Source organism: Solanum dulcamara, chromosome 5 (assembly GCF_947179165.1).
Source record: "Solanum dulcamara chromosome 5, daSolDulc1.2, whole genome shotgun sequence".
In the NCBI taxonomy this organism is placed as follows: Eukaryota; Viridiplantae; Streptophyta; class Magnoliopsida; order Solanales; family Solanaceae; genus Solanum; species Solanum dulcamara.
In genome coordinates this window covers 38355904-38376557 of record NC_077241.1, presented here as the reverse complement: position 1 = coordinate 38376557, position 20654 = coordinate 38355904, and the positions used below count along the sequence as shown (strand labels likewise).

At 31.3% G+C, this 20654-nt stretch overlaps 1 protein-coding gene and 1 pseudogene across 1 annotated transcript; one reads left to right on the top strand and one right to left on the bottom strand.

Annotated features, from left to right (window-relative positions):
- Nucleotides 1-2225: 2225 nt before the first annotated feature.
- On the top strand, nt 2226-5831 carry LOC129889140 (EIN3-binding F-box protein 1-like). Its single transcript, XM_055964321.1, has 2 exons — nt 2226-2509; nt 3114-5831. Exons 1-2 carry the CDS (start codon nt 2485-2487, stop codon nt 5096-5098), a joined length of 2010 nt encoding a protein of 669 aa, XP_055820296.1. The 5' UTR covers nt 2226-2484; the 3' UTR covers nt 5099-5831.
- Nucleotides 5832-18961: 13130 nt separating this feature from the next.
- LOC129890543 (uncharacterized) lies at nt 18962-19483 on the bottom strand (annotated as a pseudogene).
- Nucleotides 19484-20654: the final 1171 nt, after the last annotated feature.

Sequence of the window (20654 nt, the reverse complement as noted above, 5' to 3'; positions counted from 1 at the left end):
TTGTGACAATCGCGAATCAATAAAAAAATTGTATGCATTATAGCTATGATTTTTCATCCCATTTCCACAGGCCAAGCAGCTAGGAAGAAGTGCAACGAACGAAAGTTGTTGGAACTGAATGATAAGCATGTTTGATAGTCTACGTTATATATGTTTCTATCCCAAATGGTATTTGATTTTATGCTTTTAATAGGTACTAACAACATATATGTGATGACTTTAATTGACCAAAAAAAATGCAGTTGAAGATGTACATGCAAAAACTCGGTTCAATGAGATGCTGTTGAAATACCGCTGTGTATAAGATAAGAGACTTTAGTATTAGACTACTGGTCCAGAGCATGCTGACTTCACCGTGAGAAATAGAAACATATGCTCTTAATATAAATAGATTCGCTTTTAATCACTTCATCTCCTTATTATAAAGTGATGAAATTGCTTCATTTGGTTGCTGAAAATGGGTAAAGTTAAATACCAAGTTGGGACATGCATGCTTTCCTTTTCTTACCCAACTGAACTAACCTGTTGTCATAGTTAACTAACCACATACTCCATCCCATCCGTTTCATATTACTTGATCACTTTTTATTTTGCATGATATTTAAGAAATTATAAATAAAAAGATTATTTTACTAATGGGTGAAAATCATTTTCACCTCAACTTTGCTTTTAAAATCAACCCCCCCTCTAAACTTTGAACAATAATCAAACTTCTCCCTTTATCCTATACATTGTCCAGTTTACCCTTATTATATCACATCTATTTAATATCTCTTTATATTATGTATAATTTACTTTTTAACATAGATATTTATAATTTTTTTCTTTAAGTTCTTTAACATTATAAGTAGAATAATATTTTAAAGAATTTATCATAAAATTTAATATTATTTTTATGACCGTTATTTCAATACAATATGCGTTAAGTGTGTGTATATGTATGTATACGCATATTTTTTCTTTTCTCCACTATTTCACTTCATGCGTTTCATATTACTTGACTCTTCTTGATATATATGACACCCCTTAAAAATTAATTAAAAGTGTATTTTACTAAACTAACATTATTAATAATATTTTGAAACCTTAAATTTGACTATTATTACTTTATGCAGTTATTTAAATAGTAAGGATAGAAATAAAAAGATATTAAAAAATTCTTAAATTTCATAAATTGGACAAGTAAATTTAAACAATTATTTTTAGAATGAGAGTCAAGCAATATAAATGGTGGTGGATATTGTCTTCTCTATAAATAAACAAGTTTTGATTGACATTGATGGAGTATTACATAAATTATAATCTAAAATAATTTAAAATCTAAATAATACAATCTTTAAAAATTTGTCCTTAATTAAGTTAATTATTTGTATTTTCTACATTGAAATATATTTGTATAATTATTATTCTATGCTATTTTCACTTCTATAAATAAATATTAGAGTTTTGATTATTATTAATAAAATTAATTTTCTCATTATGCTAATTTATTGCATTATAGAACATCATTAACTTATATACTTAATTAGTATTTTTCACTTTTTTGTCAAAAAAAATAATGTTTATACTTTTATGAAAAATTTGTAACATTAAATTTCAAAAATGAAAATATCATAATTTCTAAAGAAGTAAAAAAAATTGATAATAAAAGGATCTAATAGACATTTTAAAAATTTAATTAGGATAAATGAAGAGTTTTATTATTGTTCAAAGTTGAGGGGATAATTTGATTTTAAAAGGAAAGTTGGGGGATGAAAATCATTTCCATCCTTTTACTAATTCACTTCTTAATTTTTTTTTTGAAAACTTTATAAGCATATACGAACATTGAAAGAATAATATAAAAAAAATAATTAATATTTTTTGATGAATAATTAATATAAAATAATTATTTTTAGTATAAATATCGATTAATATGGGACGGGGAGTATATGTGTTTGATGGTTAGCCAATTTCATTGAAATTTGTGGATTCCTTGATAGGTAGGTCTTTGGGTTAAATAAAATGAATATTTTCCACCATTAAATAATAAAATAAATGCAAGGAACATTGAACATTAGCATCATGTCGAGATCATTTATAGATTTGGTTCATTGTATCTGAATGAGATACTTTTCTTCTCTCTTTCCTAATAATAAAATAAAAAATAAAAAATAAAAAATAAAAAATAAAAAATGGAAAACCTTAACCCCACTTTACCCGAACAAAAAATATAGATAGACAGCACCACCCACACAAAGTTCATAATTTTGTACCTCATCCATCCCCCACCTTCTAATCTCTCTTTTTTTTCTCTCTCTTTTTGCCCTATTCAATAGGGTTTCCATACGATCTCTTGCTACCCTGTTTTCTGATGCAATCAGTTGTTCAAGCTATTTTTATTGTGTTTCTGTTGGTTGATCTGTCGATTTTTGCCCTCCATCGAGGGTTTTTTAGTCCTGGACAGTGCAGATTCTACCTTCCTAGTGTTTTTCAACCATACTTATGTCTAAAGTCTTCAATTTTAGTGGTATGCTCTTCATCCTTATCTGGGTTTTGCTTAGAAATTCAATCTTTTTCTTAAAACTTGTGTTTTAGATTTTAGTTTTTTCTGTTAGAGTTCATCTGTTTTTAATTTATGTTAACTTTCTCTTTGAAACTAGTGGAGTTTCTACATCTGGATCCTTGGTTTTAGTCAAATGTGATTTCCACTTCGATCTATCTAGATATGATACAATTTAATCTCTATTTTTCCTTTATATGTCGGAATAGCAGTTATGTGCTTATATTATGTTGAAACTAGACGTACTCTACTATGGATATTCAGATTCACAAATTAGCTGTTAATGATATGCTAATCTGGAAAAAAATATGCCAATAATGACCAGAAAACTCATTAATGGATATATGTTGAAAATAAATTTTTTTTCATGGTTGACTGAAATTTTTGTCTTTACACAACTCTTCAAAAATTGATTAACCTGGCATAGGAAGTATCTTGTATTTCTGTAATATATGCTCTAAATCTGAATCTGAGCAGACTTGTATGTGAAGTGAGTTTGGCCTTTCTCAAGATTTGTTTGGTCTCAGCTGTGATCTTTGGCTGATGTTCTTTACCATCTTCTGGGTTTCAGGTGATGGTGCTTTTTACCATGGTGGGGCTGTGTACCCAAGTCCCAAGGAATCCAGCCTATTTCTGTCCCTTAGGCATCATGTGGATGTCTATTTTCCTCCTTGCAAGAGGTCTCGTGTTACGGCCCCTTTCATTTTCACTGAAAAGCAGCAGAAGTTGTCTTCCATTGACGTCCTACCTGATGAATGCATTTTTGAGGTATTGAGGCGCCTTTCTGATGGCAAAGAGAGGAGTGCCTGTGCTTGTGTTTCCAAGCGCTGGCTTACAATTTTAAGCAGCATCCGCGGGGATGAAACATTCATCTCAGATCCCAATCCATCTTCGGAGACCCAGGAAAGATCTATCCAAAATGCCCTTGTTAAGCCTGTGGACTGTATTAAGAAGGGTGAGGTTGTGGACCCTAATGGTGTAGAAGTTGCTGAGGCTGAATCTCAAGATATTGAAGGAGTGGGTCATCTTTCTAGGTGCCTTGATGGAAAGAAAGCAACAGATCTCCGACTTGCTGCTATTGCTGTTGGAACTCAAAGCCATGGAGGGTTAGGGAAGCTTTCTATTCGAGGAAGCAACCCAATCCGTGGTGTGACTGATACTGGCCTCAAGGCTATTGCTCGAGGTTGTCCTTCTCTCCGGGCTCTTTCCCTGTGGAATGTATCTTCTTTCAGTGATGAAGGTTTATCTGAGATTGCTCAGGGATGTCATCTGTTAGAGAAGCTTGATCTTTGCCAATGCCCTGGAATTACTGATATGTCTCTGCTGGCTATTGCAAAGAACTGTCCTAATTTGACCTCTCTAACGATAGAATCTTGTTCAAAGATTGGGAATGAAAGTCTTCAAGTTGTAGGTTGTTTTTGCCCGAAGTTGAAGTTTGTCTCTCTCAAAAACTGCCCACTCATTGGAGATCAAGGAATTGCAAGTCTCTTTTCATCAGCTGGTCATGGTTTGACAAAGGTGAAACTTCATGCATTGAACATCAGTGACATCTCCCTTGCTGTTATTGGACATTATGGCATTGCTGTGACTGACATAGCCCTTATTGGTCTTCAAAACATAAATGAGAGAGGATTTTGGGTCATGGGAAATGGCCCAGGTTTGCAGAAGCTGAGGTCGTTTGCAATAACTGCTTGCCATGGAGTTACTGATTTGGGACTTGAAGCTCTTGGTAAAGGTTGTCCAAACCTGAAGCTATTTTGCCTCCGAAAATGTACAGTCCTGTCAGATAATGGCTTGGTTGCTTTTGCCAAAGGTTCTGTCGCACTAGAGAACCTCCAATTAGAAGAATGCCACAGGATCACCCAGGCTGGGTTTTTTGGTGTTCTTTTGAACTGTGGTAAGAAGTTGAAAGTTCTGTCCCTGATGAATTGCTTTGGTGTTAAAGAGTTAGCATGTCGATTTCCGTCTGTGCTGCCTTGCAACTCACTGCAGTCTCTGTCTATTCGCAACTGCCCTGGAGTTGGTAATGCTACCCTAGCCATAGTGGGTAGGCTGTGCCCCAAACTGACTCATTTGGAGCTGAGTGGCCTTCTTGAAGTAACTGATGAGGGTCTTTTCCCTCTTGTGCAGAGCTGTGAAGCTGGTTTGGTCAAGGTGAATCTAAGCGGATGTGTTAATGTTACAGACAAATCAGTTGCATTCATAACTGAGTTACATGGGGGAAGTCTCGAGTCTCTGAATGTTGATGGTTGTCGATATGTTACTGATGCAACCTTGTTAGCAATTTCCATAAACTGTTGGTTGCTCAATGAACTTGATATTTCAAAGTGTGGAATAACTGATTCAGGTATTGCATCTTTGGCCAGTGCAGTGCAACTTAATTTGCAGATCCTCTCACTGTCGGATTGCTCTATGGTTTCAGACAAAAGTGTACCCTTTCTGCAGAAGTTGGGACAGTCACTTATGGGCTTAAACATCCAGCATTGCAATGAGGTCAGTAGCAACAGTGTTGATCTTCTCTTAGAACAACTCTGGAGGTGTGATATCCTTTCTTAAGTGGACAGGGTTTAAGAATCAACACAACTTACAAGTTGATGGCCTTTGAAGATGGAGCTTAGGAAGGAAGTTTAACTAGTCTTTCTTGGTTAGTGTTAGTATAAAGTTTTTTGGTCCATGATCTTGGGTCTTCTAATGGTCCAGTCCCTCGGCCTCCTTTTTCCAGGGTTGCGGTTGGTTCTTTTTTTTGCAGCTTCTACACTAAAGCTGTTTTTGGGAATTTTTCCTGTTCTTCCAACCATACTTCCCTGAGATGCAAATGCTGAGTTTTTGGATTAAGAGTCACGTCCGGTACTAGTCCTTGTTGCCTCTAGTAGTTTTTAGCTTCTAGCCTTGCATTGATTACCAACTCTTGCAGTGGTAGAAGCTTTTCAACATTGTCTTAGTCTTTTATGTGTGTGTGCTTCTAGTTTTACCGAGTCTTGCATGTCGTTGAACCTTTGTGTTAAAGTTCAGCACGTGATGGTTGGGTTAAGATTGTGTCTTGTTCTTCTGGTTGATTTTGGGCAGTTCTAGGTATAGTGCCTCACTTTCATGGGCTTTTGGCCATGGCAGCAAAGTTTCCTTTCTGCCATGACAACCTTCAGGGGTTGTTTTTTCTTTTCACCAAGCCTTAGTTTTGCAGGCCTCTCTTGTTCTTGAACTCCCAATGCAACTTGTTTTTACTCATGAAAATGTAGTTTGTATTTATGCCTTTTATTAAATTAAAAAAAAAAAAAAAAGTTAGGTTGTATATCAGTGTGTTTGATCTCTAGAAATTGGTTTCTAGATTCTGCCCTACTAGTGTTTTTTTGGTCTTGAATCAAATGAATTCTTAGTTGAGATGATACAATTGAACTTTGCCGCTAGAATCATATATTTCCTTTCCCATGGACTCCTTAGTATTTGATAGAGGAAATATGGGTTCAAGATTATATATATATATATATATATATTTCCTTGGAATTGGGTAGAGTATAATAATGAATGTATGATATTGTAACGACCTTTGGCTTTTGTTGGGGTCAATTGAATGTGTACTTGTCCTTTTCTTCAACACGGGAGCGTAGCCTTTAGGATCAAGGAAGAAGATGTCACTCAAATTGAATGGTGGAAAGCAGCCTCTCTTTTACGCATACTTTTTATGTTTCCTCCGTAATAAGGAAGGTGCCTTGCCTAACCATATTTATTGGAAATTGACCACATCATTGACAACGAACATACACCATTTACCACATGGCCTTTCCTTCAATTTTTTATAGCAAGGTTTCAACCAATAAAATTTCAACAAAAAAATAATTCAAACAAAAATATATTTTTTTTATTGAAAGGTGTTTTTGAGGGGGGGGGGGGGGAATGCGACTTTAGAGATAATGTTGCTTACCTACATATCGTTTGAAAACATGTTTCTCCAATTTAGTTAATTAAATACTATTTTTAACCATGATTAATAAATCTGTATTACCATTATTTTTAATATCGTTTGAAATCAATCTTGAAGGCTACAAATAAAAATAAAAATAATAAGTGGCTTTGCCACAACTTTTAATTTAAATAAATACATGTCGTTTGAAAGTATATTTCCCTAAGTTTCTATTTAAATTTGTGCCTATTAAAATATTAAAGGCCCAGGTTTAATTATATACTAGTTTTAACCATGATCAAAGTCCATATTACCATTATTTTAGGGAATAAGTAATTTCTAACTTTGGTAAGCAATTTCATTTCTAATTCTAAATTTTAAATAAAGTATATTAAGTGCATCTGTTTTATGTTTCAAGGATTATTTTCTTTTCAATAAAGTATTATTATTTTTTAAATCATTATCTTATATTAATAAAATCTCAATGGTTCAAAAAGGGTGTGGGGATGATAATTTTCATTTTGCAGTCATTTTAGGCTATGAATTCCTTGAATACACGTTGCAACTTTCTTATTTACCGGTATAGGTGGAAAAAAGTTAAAGCGGAAAAATGCAATCCAATTTTTCTAATAGATGTTAAAAAGAAGTATTTCTAGCCAATTATTTTTATTTGCTTAATTTGTGATTTTATTATGCATTCTATCATCAATTTTAGATACCAGATGATATTCTTCTGTGTTATAGTAGCATGTTTCCAAATGTTTTTTGGTGGCTGCGTATAAACACACACACACTCTCTCTCTCTCTCTCTGTAGTGGCGGCTCAAACATTTCAAGGACAGAAAGTTAAATTCGAATAGAGGCTTAAATTATTTTTTTTTTGATAAAGTTTATTGTAGTCAATCCATTTAATCTTTTTGAGACATATAATATTATAGATTTTTCAAACTTCTAATAATTCTTTCTCCCTTATATAAAAAGTTTATAATTTTTAAAAATAATACTCAGTATTTTCTTTAAAATATATTTATAACCTATTATTGCTTAAAAAATGAGGCCCCTCAAATTAGGGGGCTCATGGCTAATAATGTCTTTTTTTAGGTTATATATATATATATATATCCGCGGTTTGCGGGTATGAAAAACACCAGTAATTTTAAAGAAATTTTTAAAATAAAATATTGATCGAGATAAAATTTTCAGTCATAATATAAATTTCAGAATGTATTAATGAATGACAAATATAAATAGTTTTTGAAGAAAATTTGCAATTTCTTATATATGTCTGATGGGATTTAATACGTAACTATATTAATTCAATTAGATAACTAATTATTGTATTTTTTTTAATAAGATAGAAGATTAAATGTTGTGTTTTCGAAGCTTGCTCTATTCATATAATAAAAATATGAAATCAAAAGCAACTTATCCCAAAATTAAAAATAATGAATAAGTGGCAATGCCAAAATTTGTATAGTTTATTCATTGACTTTTGTTAAGTATTTATTTCTCTTTTTCTTCTTTTTTTGTTAGATAATTTCCCTCTCAAGTCTCCATCCTCTTCTCTCTATTGTCTTCTCTCTCTTTTTTATTTTCATTTTTTCCCTCTCAAGTCTCCATCCTCTTCTCTCTATTGTCTTCTCTCTCTTTTTTATTTTCATTTTTTCCCTCTTCATACATATTAGGATTACTATTATGTGTCTTTGTAAATTTTAATGGCTGAAGTATAATTTGATTTATTTTCTTATTATTATAGTAAATTACTATTAATAATAAGATTGAAATAAAAATGTTAATATTCATGCGGAAAGAACCCACCCGTCAAAGTCACGTTGTTTGTCTGAGGAAAGCAAAAATCATTCCATTGATTTCTTTTAATTATTCTTTTCTTGTTAGAATATTATTATTTTCTATTTTAGGCAATAAATTCTTTACCGGGCATAAAATAATTCACATAAATTAATAACAAAAGAAGAAGATCAATACTCATACTTTGACGTACAAATATATAATCAAAAGATTATAGTTACTTCTAAATGCATATCATATTCATTCGATTATTGTTATTATTATTATATAATAATGAAAAGCAATTGATAGATACAATATAGCTAATGATTTGTGGTTACCATGTGTCTACACATGAGTCTTAGCATTTTATTTTTCAAATCTTATTATTAATGACGACTTAATAATATAATAGAAAATAAATCAAATTAAATCTCATCCCTCTAATCGTTATATGTTTACTTATTATTTTCTTCGTTTATATTTCTTTGACCTATTTAACCTAGCATTGATTTAAAAAAGTTAGAAGATTTTAATTAAAATCTTGTGTTATTAAATTAAATATATGTCAAATATATTAAAATCTTCTTTAATTTTATAGTCTTAAATATATCATGTGAAAATTTAAAATTAAAGAGTTGCTAAAAATGAAAGAATCACTCTTTTTAAGACGGACTAAAAAAATAGGTCAAATAAATTGAAACAGAAAGAATACTAAACTTAAACATGCATTGAAAATTAATGGAGCAAGTTGTAACGTAGCAGAGCCCCTAAGAAGTCGTTACAAGCCGAACTGCTGCTCTGCAAGAATAAGAAATTAATTTGACAAAAACCAACTAAATGAAGGTTCATTAATTGGTACTACAAAGTAGGAGCCAATTGCAAATATGAGTGCAGTGATTCCGTTTCTACCCCTATGTCAAACAAAAAGATAAGACTCATCAGAGGTTGGGTATGGAGAGTTATAAATGCCACAACAACACACATAAACTCAAGAAAAGATAAGTTGAAGAGCCATACAAGGCGCACACGACCTGTGTCCTTTCTAGTACAATCACAAGAAGCCAACGGTTCCAAATAAATAAATAAATTAGGATATAGGACACAACTTTTTGAAATTTTTTAAACAACTAAACCGAGAAGCCAATGTTTGGAGAAAAGGTTAGTAATTAGGATACGACACAACTATTCGGATTTTAATTTTTGCAGTTTTTATTTTTCAAATTTTAAATGTAGAAAAGGGTAAAGATTTAAGAAAAAAATAAAAAAAATGTATTATGGTCTTACAGAGTGCCACATCATCAAGCCAAATATTCGCTTATATATATATATTATCGAAAAAATTACTTAATTAAATGTGTTTTAAAAAATATTTATCATTTTTAAATAGACTTTTATTTTATTATCATTTTTAACAATTAGCAACAATACTTTAATTAAATAAGACATTATATACATTTTTTATTTGAGGAAAAGAAAAGGGCGTTATCTTTCTCTTTCTCTAAGGGTTTTTCTTCAGTTTCTGCGTCTCTCTCTCTTATTCCTTCATCTCTTCTTTATTCTTCCCTTATTCCTTCATCTTTTTGTTTGTTTCAGACGGAACTCATAGGTTTTAGGTACACAATTGTAATGAAAGGTCAGAAATCTCCTAGAAGAAGCCCACAAATTTGAATTGTTAATTCAACCGATAGTGGTGAAATGAATGTCGGTCCTATTTTTAGTTTGAGAATTTCTGCAAATCAATCTCCAGAAGAAGCTGGTGGTGAGGTTAATCAAAATTTTCTAGCATTGCATGTGAAGAAAAAAGGAGGTAGATGTAAGAAAAAAATCAGTGAATTGAGTTCTAAATCTAAATCGAAAAGAAAATGAGTTGATGTTGCATCGGCATCTAAGAAATTTATTGACAGTGATGATGATTTTGAGGATTTACCTTCTCAATTTCAGTCAAAGAAAGTGAGATCTACAATTGCTCAGGAGAAGAATCCAAAAAGTCGAAATCGATTGTGCAAAAATACGGTTCTATCGGAGAGTTTATATCCGGTATGTCATTCTACCAACACATTATTTAACTGATAGCATTTTCAAGCTGTTTATGTGTATTTTCTTAGTTTGTTGTTGTTTTGAACTTGTGTGCTAGATGTTGAAGATTTTTTTTTTGTATTTGATACTTTTATTATAGTCTAAATTTATTTGCTAAAGTTTATTATATCAGTGATTGTTGAGAGTTTTGCCATTAATTGTTAGATCTTTTGTGTTACAATTTTTTTTTAAAAATAAATAAATATAAATGAATTAAACTTTGAACTAAAATGTATTACACATACATTAAAGTTGAATTAAAAGAGAATTAGAGATGAATGAAATCTGTAGTTAATTGAAAAAAGTTTTCAGTAATCTGTACAACACAAAAATGAATTAAACTTTGAATGAAAATGTGTATTACACACACATTAAAGTTGAATTAGAAGAGAATTAGAGACAGTGATCTTTAATTCTAATATGAAACCTATGTTAGCATCTTCCTACTTATTGGAACAATCAATAATCTCATTCATCATCCTTCCATAAATCTAATGTTTTTAGAACTAGCCACATGTAGACCAGCGAAAATTGCAGGCAAAAATGAATCCAAAACAAATTTCTTTACCATATGATCCTTCAAGCTTATTCTCCCTCACAACTATTGACTTTTCAATGAGAATAATTTAATCTAAGCTAAGTCTGCTTTCAAGTTCCATTATTAAAAGGGGAGTGAAAAGGAAACAATAATATCCCTTTTTTTTGCAAAAAGCAAAGCAATCATTAAAGTTTAGTATGTTTGTGATGATGTGTTTTCCTTGAAACTTGAGGAGTACACATTGGCAGTAGTTCATTTTTAAATAAAATATTTGATTTGCTTTTATTTTAAATTGGAGCCATGTCTGTTTTTTTTCCTTTTTCCTTGATTGCTGAAAAAATCTTTAGATGTATAACTATTGCATGACTAGCTCCTTTTTATATATCTACACTCTACAGTATCTCTGTATGATCACTTTAAATCAAGTGTAGTTTGATAAAATTCTGATTTATTGTCGAGTGTAGTTTCTCTGTTTTGAAATCACTTCTTACGTTAGATTCATAATCCCTTAATCTTTTGTTTTATCTTATCTTATTATTGAGCTTAAGACCAAAGACAGATTTGATATCAATAAATAGATCTTCTAAGATCATTGCTTTGTATTATCAATTATTGTCATATAAAAGACATTCTAATATAAAAATAGTCATGGGTAGAATTTGCAATCTTCTGTTTTCTCTTGCAATTTTTATTATGCTTCATCACCATACTTCTTCACTAACTAATATTAGCACCGATAAAGCTACTCTTCTTTCCTTGAAATCTCACATATCTTTTAAGTTCCATTTGAAGGTTCATATTAAGATATAATTATCTATAGTGATAGATTGATATTATTTATATGCAGGATCATAAATTCTGGAGACATCCAGATATTTTGTATTTTTCAAGTAGGTGGTCGTCATATACTAATTATGACGTGATTGAGAAAATAAAACTTTCTTTATCTGAAAAACAGCTCGAGTTGTTTAGGAATACTTGTTTTGGTTACTTTCTTGACCTTTTGAAAGTGACCACACAACTCCAACTTATTCATTGCCTTATGAATAGGGAGTTAAAACACATACCAGATAATGTGTTTGTTGTTGAATTAAATGAGAAGAGGCTATTTTTCGGGCTTAGGAAATTTGAGTTAATTACAAGCTTAAATTGTGTTAGTGATGATTGTTCTGTTAATGTTCCAGATTTTCCTTGTCGGTTGTTGAGCAATTATTTTTCTGAACAAATTACTGTTCAAAAGAATCATCTGCGCGAGTTGTTTTTATCAAAAAAATTCATAGATGATGATTTCTCCGTTTCACTAGCTGTTTTGTTCTTTATTAATAATTTTTTGTACTCATATGAGAACAATGAATACCAAATTAGTAATAGAGATTTCTACATTGTGGAAAGTGGACATTCAATTCTTACCCATGGGGTTTAGATGTCTATAAGAGGTTGCTTGATAATGTGAGGCGCAAGCTTAATTCAACCAATCAGTACTATAGATTAGGTGGATTGCCTCTTGCCCTTCTGTCACGACCCAAGCCTAGGGCCTAGACGTGACATAGCGAATGAGAAACTCGAAAGTACCTCAAACAAGCCTCTTAGCATTCTTTTAGCCTTTCATAGGTAATGATGATAAATAGACAAGCGGAAATCATAATAATAAATATTCAACTTACATATGTCCAACAATACCTCTAACTATTAGATTTAATGGGGCTAAGACAAGTTCCTAGCTCACCCTCAATCATAATAGAAGAAATGCCATAATAAAATATCTTAACATATCATAAGCTAGAAAGACAAAGGAGTATTGTTCCCGGAACATGGGAACTCACCAAAAGTAGTCTTCGATGGAATATCAACTAGCACGTGGAGGAGAACGAGGAGGAGCACCGATCCCTACATGGTGATATCATGTAGGCAAAAGAGTATGCGTTAGTACTTTGAATGTACTAAGTATGTAAGGATGCATGAACATTGAGAAAATATTATAACATTTATGTAATATGGAACATAATGTAATATATGCATAATAAATCATATGGATATCCTTTAAAACATTCATTTTGTGGGAAGCTAACCATAACCGACATTTAAGACCATGCGAGCTATTACATGGAATCCAACATAACCCCCTACGTTGGCCGGGGAGACTACTTGCCAGGTAGAACTCCGTCAACTTCATTCATTTCTTTAACTTTAATTTTAAGGGCTATTTATGGATCCATTAGCCTAAGCCTACAAGGGCTCCTATGTTGGCACATAGTTAATGAGACAAGGGGCTGCTACTAGGATTCCCTTACCGAATCCCACCTCAATGCCTCATTCGGTGCTAAGTCAATCCCACGGAATAGTTTAATACTTCAAAATATTTATAGCATATAACTTGAGAATTCAAACATCATATTCGGTAGAATAGCTCATTAAAACATTTGATAATTCAAATATGCAAGAATTGTCCTTATTGCATAAAGAATCCATCATTCATATCATTTCATCATTCTTTCATTTCATAAGACTCCCTTTTTGATCATAGATATTGCTTTCATAAACATTTATTTGGAGTCAAAGCTTTCAAGTCAAACTTTATTAAAAACATAGTAAAACTAGGTGGGATCAAATCACTTCAACTTGCAAATATGTATGTAATTAAATATACATAAATACTTTAAAAATCATTAATTAAAAATCATGCTTTAAACAACCCACCATGAATTTTAAGAACCTTTAAATAGATAAATAGAGGAATTACTTGCAAACTATAAATTCATATATATAAAATTACGTTGTATCAAAATAGAGCAATAATCATTAGTTTAACCATGATTCATACTATTAAGTAAAAATAAGAATTAACATAAGAAAATATTACTTAAAATCAAGATATTTAATTGAAAGAGTTTTTGGACTACATGGATGGAAGAATTCATGGATAAACACCACATAACTTAGAGTAAAGCTTAAAGAAAATAAATATAATTTATCATATAATCAAAATAATTTAGACATGAGAGTGGAAGGAATACTCTCATTGAAACCTTACATACCTGGAAACCGAAGCTTTAGTTGATACCGGAAGACTTAATGAACACTCTTGAGTCCTAGCTTCTCTCCTTGCCGGAATGTTTTGTGTACTACCCGGAATATATGAATCACCGGAATAGTATTTCTTCACTACTAAGAACTAAAACTATATTTGAGAATGTGTATAGAGAGAAGATTTGCTTGAGAAAGCTTGATGAATAAAATGAGGAAATAAGGTGGGTATTTATAGGTGGGAAAGATGACCTAACAATAAATAAAATAATTATAAATAAAAATCTGAAAATTTAGTGGAATATATTGATGTCATGGATGATGTTAAATGGAGGACAATTTATGTCATGAGTGATGTCAAATGTATCTAGATCTTTCTATGGTAGGTGAAATGAGTTATCTTTGACAGAATACTCTTTTTGGAAGCTGCGTTTGAATAAGATAAATTCCTTCTTAGGATTTGGTGTCTTCATAAGAATTGTAGATATGGAAGTTTAGTTTCATATCGTTCAAGAATCAACCAATTTGGATAAACCTACAGTGAGATATGATTTTTCTTCTATAAACACTCATTTCCGTAACAGCATCCTACCTTACAAAGATTAATTTATTTGACCTACTTAACCTCCGAATCTTAAAATATGGTCTTCATAAAAGTTGTAGGTAATGATCTTGTGGTTACTCAGAAATTTGAATCACTCAATTTGGATATTTCTATGAAAAGTTATGACCAAAATACAGAGGCTGTATCATGTTTAGGCAAAAATTGAAACATCGTATACAACGTTTTTAGGGGATATTGCACCTTCAAATTTGGATTTTTGAGTGTTTTTCTAAAGTCGATGAAGATTTAGCTCTTCGAATTTGTGATTCTATTCCAAGAATTTTGAGGTGAAAAACAGTTGCTGAAAGTCCTTGGCAAAAACATATTAAAAATGACATCTTCATGCCTACGAAATGCAAGGTATCTATAAAAAGTTAATACAATTTATGGCACACACACACACACACACATATATATATATATATTAGTTCAACTCAAGTTAATACATCTATTTGTTTCTATATTTTAATTTCAGTTAGAATATAGTTGCAAGTGAAGATGAGATATCTAAATTGAGGCTTTCTGAACCTCGTGATTATCATTCTGAAATCTTGAAATTGAAGCCGAAAGGATCAAAACATAGTCTAGATATGTTGACCATGGAGGTGATAGAGTTGAGAAAAGAACTTGTAAAGGTATAAGCTAACTTGGCTTTAGGCTTTATCTTTTTCAAAACTGTTATTCTAATATTTGTGTTATATTTGATTATATACTAGGCGAATGAAAATCACAAAACTCTTGAAGAGAAGATAGACTTACAATCTATTCAAATGAAAGAATTTGTGATGAATTTCAACAAACAATTATTGAAGGATATTTTTTTGTTGTTTGCTAAGAGAGACATTAACAGTTCTTTTACTCAAAAAGTCAGGGAATCATCTAACAAAAAGGCTGGTGAGACATTTTCGGGTGGATTAGACTTCAATGGAAGTTCTTTTATATTTTTAATACATCTATAATATCTTGTTTTGCTTGCTGGCAGGGAGTTAACTAGTAGTTTATTTACTGTTTAGAGTATTTACTTATCTAAGTTGTAGTTTAAGCTTGAATTTTTTATTCGCATGTTTTTCTTGTAATATATTTTAATTACACACAATATTTTCTCCTTGTGTTGATGCATAACATGTGTCAAGAGGGCATGACACTCACGTTGTAGAATCAAATCAGCATGAAAAATCTCAAGTATTTAAAGCTTCCATTAAATTTGCTACTGTTGGGAATTCTGAAAGCAAAATTGGTAATGAAGGGTTTAATACAATTATAATACATATTTTATATGTTTTCATTCAACTTTGTTTAAATTGTTCATGTTATGTACATATGAAGATGTTGGAGGAATTGCTATTGAACAAGTTTTATCTGAGGTTGTTGCTGATATAAATGGTATTAGTTTTATTTTGAAAGTTCAAATAAACTTCTTTGATCTCTAATTACTCTATCTGCTCCCCCTTAATGCATTACTAAAAAAATTATTTTGTATATAGGAGAAGAGACTGCTGATCTTAATTCAGTTGAGGCGCAACCTAATAGTAGTGCAGCTAACAAAGGTGAAATAGATTATGGTGCATCTACTGATGCCAATACGACAAAGGGTTGTCAAAAAACTCCTCAAACGCTTGATAACTTCATGTTGTGTGCTAAAGATCTTTCCCAGATCCATAAGGTAAAAGCATAATATCTAAGAAAGAAAGCCACTGTTGAGGAAAACAAAAAGAAAAAAGAAGCCACTATTGAGAAAAAAAAAGAAAAAGAAAGCCACTGTTGATGAAAATAAAAGAAAAGCGACACCGAAGAAGCGTGCAAGATTTTTTTTTCCAGAAAAGTCAATTAAATCTCCTTATATACAATATTTTAAATCTGGAGGGATTTTATGTGTAACACGTCAAATATTTGAGATAAAACATCCCTTTTCACTTGTAATCGGAGTAGATGATGAATCTGATTTGATAGATTCATTAACTTCGTCGCTTTATACAGGTACAAAAAAGAGGTAATTTATTTATGATTGTTGTTTTATATGTCAAAAATTTTCTTTAATTTAAATGAGTTAACTGACTGAAAATTTTATTTTTTTATGCTTTAAAGGGGAAAGAAACCGTACCCAGATGTTGTTAATGTCCTCAAGCCAGCATTTGAATTAGGTATTTGCAATGTATAAGCAAAAAAATTGTTTTTCAAATTGAAACATTCTGGTCAAGCATGGAATGATGAGATTAGTTATGTAAACTCCAGTTGAACACTCTCATTTTTTGAATCAACTTCTTCTCCCATTTTTCTGGACAAGCTTTAATGAGCTCACTGAATTGACACTTGCTACAGATTTGAAGTATTATCTGACACTTGACATCATTTTTAATCTTTTGCAGTATCTTGACGTCATTTTTTATTATATTAGAAAGAAGAGAAAGTATGAAACCAAAAATAATATTTGATTTACAACTACTGATTGTCTATTCAAGAAAAAAAACTGCTCAATCTTATTTTAACTTTATGAAGCTTATGAAAATAAGAAGAAATTTAGAATCAAAGCTTCAGATGCTATTAGAAAGGGCAGCCCGGTGCACTTAAGCTCCCGCTATGCGCAGGGTCCGGGGAAGGGCCCGACCACAAGGGTCTGTTGTACGCAGCTTCAGATGCTATTGCTGAGTATATATGCGGACGCCGTTTGTTGGCAAGCACCCCATGGGACAAAGTGGATTATGTTCTCTTTCCAATAAACATTAAAGAGGGTTATCATTGAATTTTTGTTGTGTTTGATATTGTTCAAAGGTCTTTGAAGGTGTATGATTCATTTTCGGCTAGAAGGGGGGCGAATTTTCTGACTCAAAATGTTGTTGGCATGATTTCATCGGTTTTACCATACTACTTGAGTGTGATCAAGTTCTATGATAAGCGTCCTGAATTGAAGAAATCACCTAAATACAATGGAAAAAATGAGTTTGATCTCATTGAATCTAAGTTCATAACTGAAGAAATTCCTATACAACAAGAAGATTCATTGTAAGTTTAATTGTTTATCAAATAAATACTATTTTTTGTATTGGTCTTATTAAACTCAATAGTATTTTTATATTTTAAATTTTGTAGGTACTTTGAAGTTTTTTTGGATGCATTTGCGGAGTTAGTGAGCAATGGTCAGGATATTGCAAATCAACAACTAAGTGCAGACAGTCTCCGAAAGAGGTTTGGAGCTCTACTATGGGAATATGCAGTAAAGAAGCAAAAGAGTAACCTTCAAAGTGAATATAAAAGATCACATAAATAAATAAATGTAGTTATATTAGTTAAAATTTCTATGAAAACTATTTTGTCTAAAAACAGTTTATAGTTGATGTATTAGTTAGGTTTTGAAGATTGTTTTGTGCTATCTTTTTTAAGATAATTTTTATTCATGTAAAATACACTTTTAATATAGTTTTTTGTTCATGTAAAATATATCTTCTTCTTTTTTTATAATGCAATACATAGCTACATTAATGTTGAAGTGTTTCAGTAGTGTTATCAAACTGAAATCTGCATTATGAATTAAACTTGAATGAAAAATGAATTAAACTAGAATGAAAAATAAATTACATACATATTAAAGTTGAATTAGAATAGAATTAGACATGAATGAAAAGTGTAGCTAATGAAAAAGCCTTCAGTGATCTATAGAAACACAAAAATGAATTACATACACACTAAAGTTGAATTAGAAGAAAATTAGACACGAATGAAAAATGTAGTTATTGAAAAAGCCTTCAGTAATCCATAGAACACAAAAATGAATTAGAATTGAACTAAAAATGAATTACATACATACTAAAGTTGAATTAGAAGAGAATTAGATACGAATAAAAATTATAGCTACTGAAAAAGCCTTCAGTGATCTATAGACCGCAAAAAATGAATTAAACTTGAACTAAAAAATGAATTCTTGTAGCAAACTAATGACCTAAAACAAACAGAGTTTATTCTTTATTTCAAATGTCATTCTTTATTCTTAATCCAAAGGCTTAACATTCTTGCAAGTCTTCCTGTTGTGACCTTGTTGTCCATAATTTCTACATGTTATTTTTGATTTTTTGAATTCATCTTCTCTCAATTGCGTATGTCTTTTATATTTTGGCCTTCTCTTTCCAAGTGGTGGAAGTACAACCTCTTCAAGAATATGTGGTATATTCCAGGTGCTTTCATCTGGGAGGAAATTCAAGTGAAACTGGTATGTCAACAATAAATTCCCTCTTGTGTAGTAATCAGAGCAATATTTTTCATAACCAGTGTGTTTTGTTGTTAAAACAGCCAAAGCATGTGGACATGACAACTCATCCAATTAAAATCTCCCACATTTGCATGTACATTGTTGAAGATATACCGTGAATCGTGTAATGCCATCAAGTACTGTATACACATATTCATTTGTCTCCCTAACCTATAAAAAATAAGAAGAAATATAAGCAAGAGAGATGTTACATGTGAATCAAAAGAAAAAATATTAGCAAAAAATTTTTTACAGATACCATACTCTTAATTTCTTCGATGTAGTTTTGTTACGTTGTAGAAATTTTTCATACTTTTTCTCAAGGTAAAATCCTGAAAATATTGCCTTTGACCTATTATTGTTATTCCATTTTTGAATAAGTTGTCTCATGAATTCTAGGAGGTGCAAGACTGTAAGAACTTTGGCATGTCTTGTTCTTGAATTGACTGATTCTGCAATGTTTGATGCCATCATCCAAGTCCTATTTATCTGAGCATGAACACGTGATCATTTATTGTATTCAATATTCAGCAAGTAGTCTTTAATTCTCTTGTCTATCTTCTCAACAATTGCCATATATTGATTAAACTCTATCGTGGTGTATGTTTTTATCATAGAGTAGAACAATTCCGTTATCTTTTGCTGACTCTTTCTGAAGTTTTTCATTATGTTTTGCAACAAGTGCCATATACACGCGAAATGAGGTATTTCATCATAGACAGTTGAAGTTGCCTTAATAATGCTTGCATGCCTATTCGAAATGATACACATCTCTGATCTTTGAACAAATGCCTCTCTGAATTGTTCAAAATGCATCATTCTCTAAATCAACAATGGCATAAGAAAGGTATACTCCCTGCATTAGGTATAATGTTTAATACATTTTTGTTTCATGTGTAATACACTTTTAATATATTGTGCAGACTTTTAATACAAATTAGAATTTCATTTATAGAAGCATTAGTATTGTATTCAAAAAGTCTCACCTGCTGCATCTAAAGTATTAGCTGTTACTATTGTCCCTTTGTATGCTCCTTTTAGAAAAGTTCCATCAACAACTACAATTGGTATACAATACTCCCATCCTTTTATCGATGTAAACAGAGCGACAAATATATATAGGAAATGGTCATCCTCTGATTTGTGCAATCTTATATAAGAACCAGGGTAATTTGCCTCTATTATGTGAAAGTAACTTGACAACTTTGCATATGATTGAGCTAGATCACCTCAGAATAATTCAAGAGCTTTTTTTTAGCTCTACAAACTTGCATATATGTGAGCCGCACACCATATTCCTGTAACATGTCATTTAGTATATCTCTTGGTGTGTAATTGGCATCTGGATCAATACATTTGGCAAAAATAATACTCCCAATAACTGTCTTTGTTGCTTGTCTTTTCGATAATGAATTATGTAGCAACAAACACGTGTGTTCACTTTCAAAATCTCTAATAGCGAATATTTAAAATTTATTTACGCTTGAAGCGCATAAATTCCAACTACAGTTTTCTCCGAGACATTGTATTGAATAGCTATTGAATTTTTTTTATTAATAGACAATCAATAGTATAAACTAACTTGAATTTGAGTCTTACCATGTTGAGCTTGATCTCAACGTCTTGAATTCGAAGTGTTTAAGAATGGAATGTCTTTTTAGTGCACTGGTAAGGACATATTTATTTTTGTAAACTTGATCTTTCTCAAAAAAAAATTGATTGGGGTTAATAATGATGCCTGGTTGTATTTCTTCTTGCTCATCAACTTCCTCAAATGATCCAAAGCCAATTACCTTTAGCGCACCACCGATACCACTAAATGCGTAGAAAAGTATGAATTGTGTGTAATCCTCATGTCTTCTGAAGTGTCTGAACATAATAGTGGAATTAAGGTGGAATCACTCTCCAAGTTGATCGATTCAGTTGTTGTGAAACATAAAGG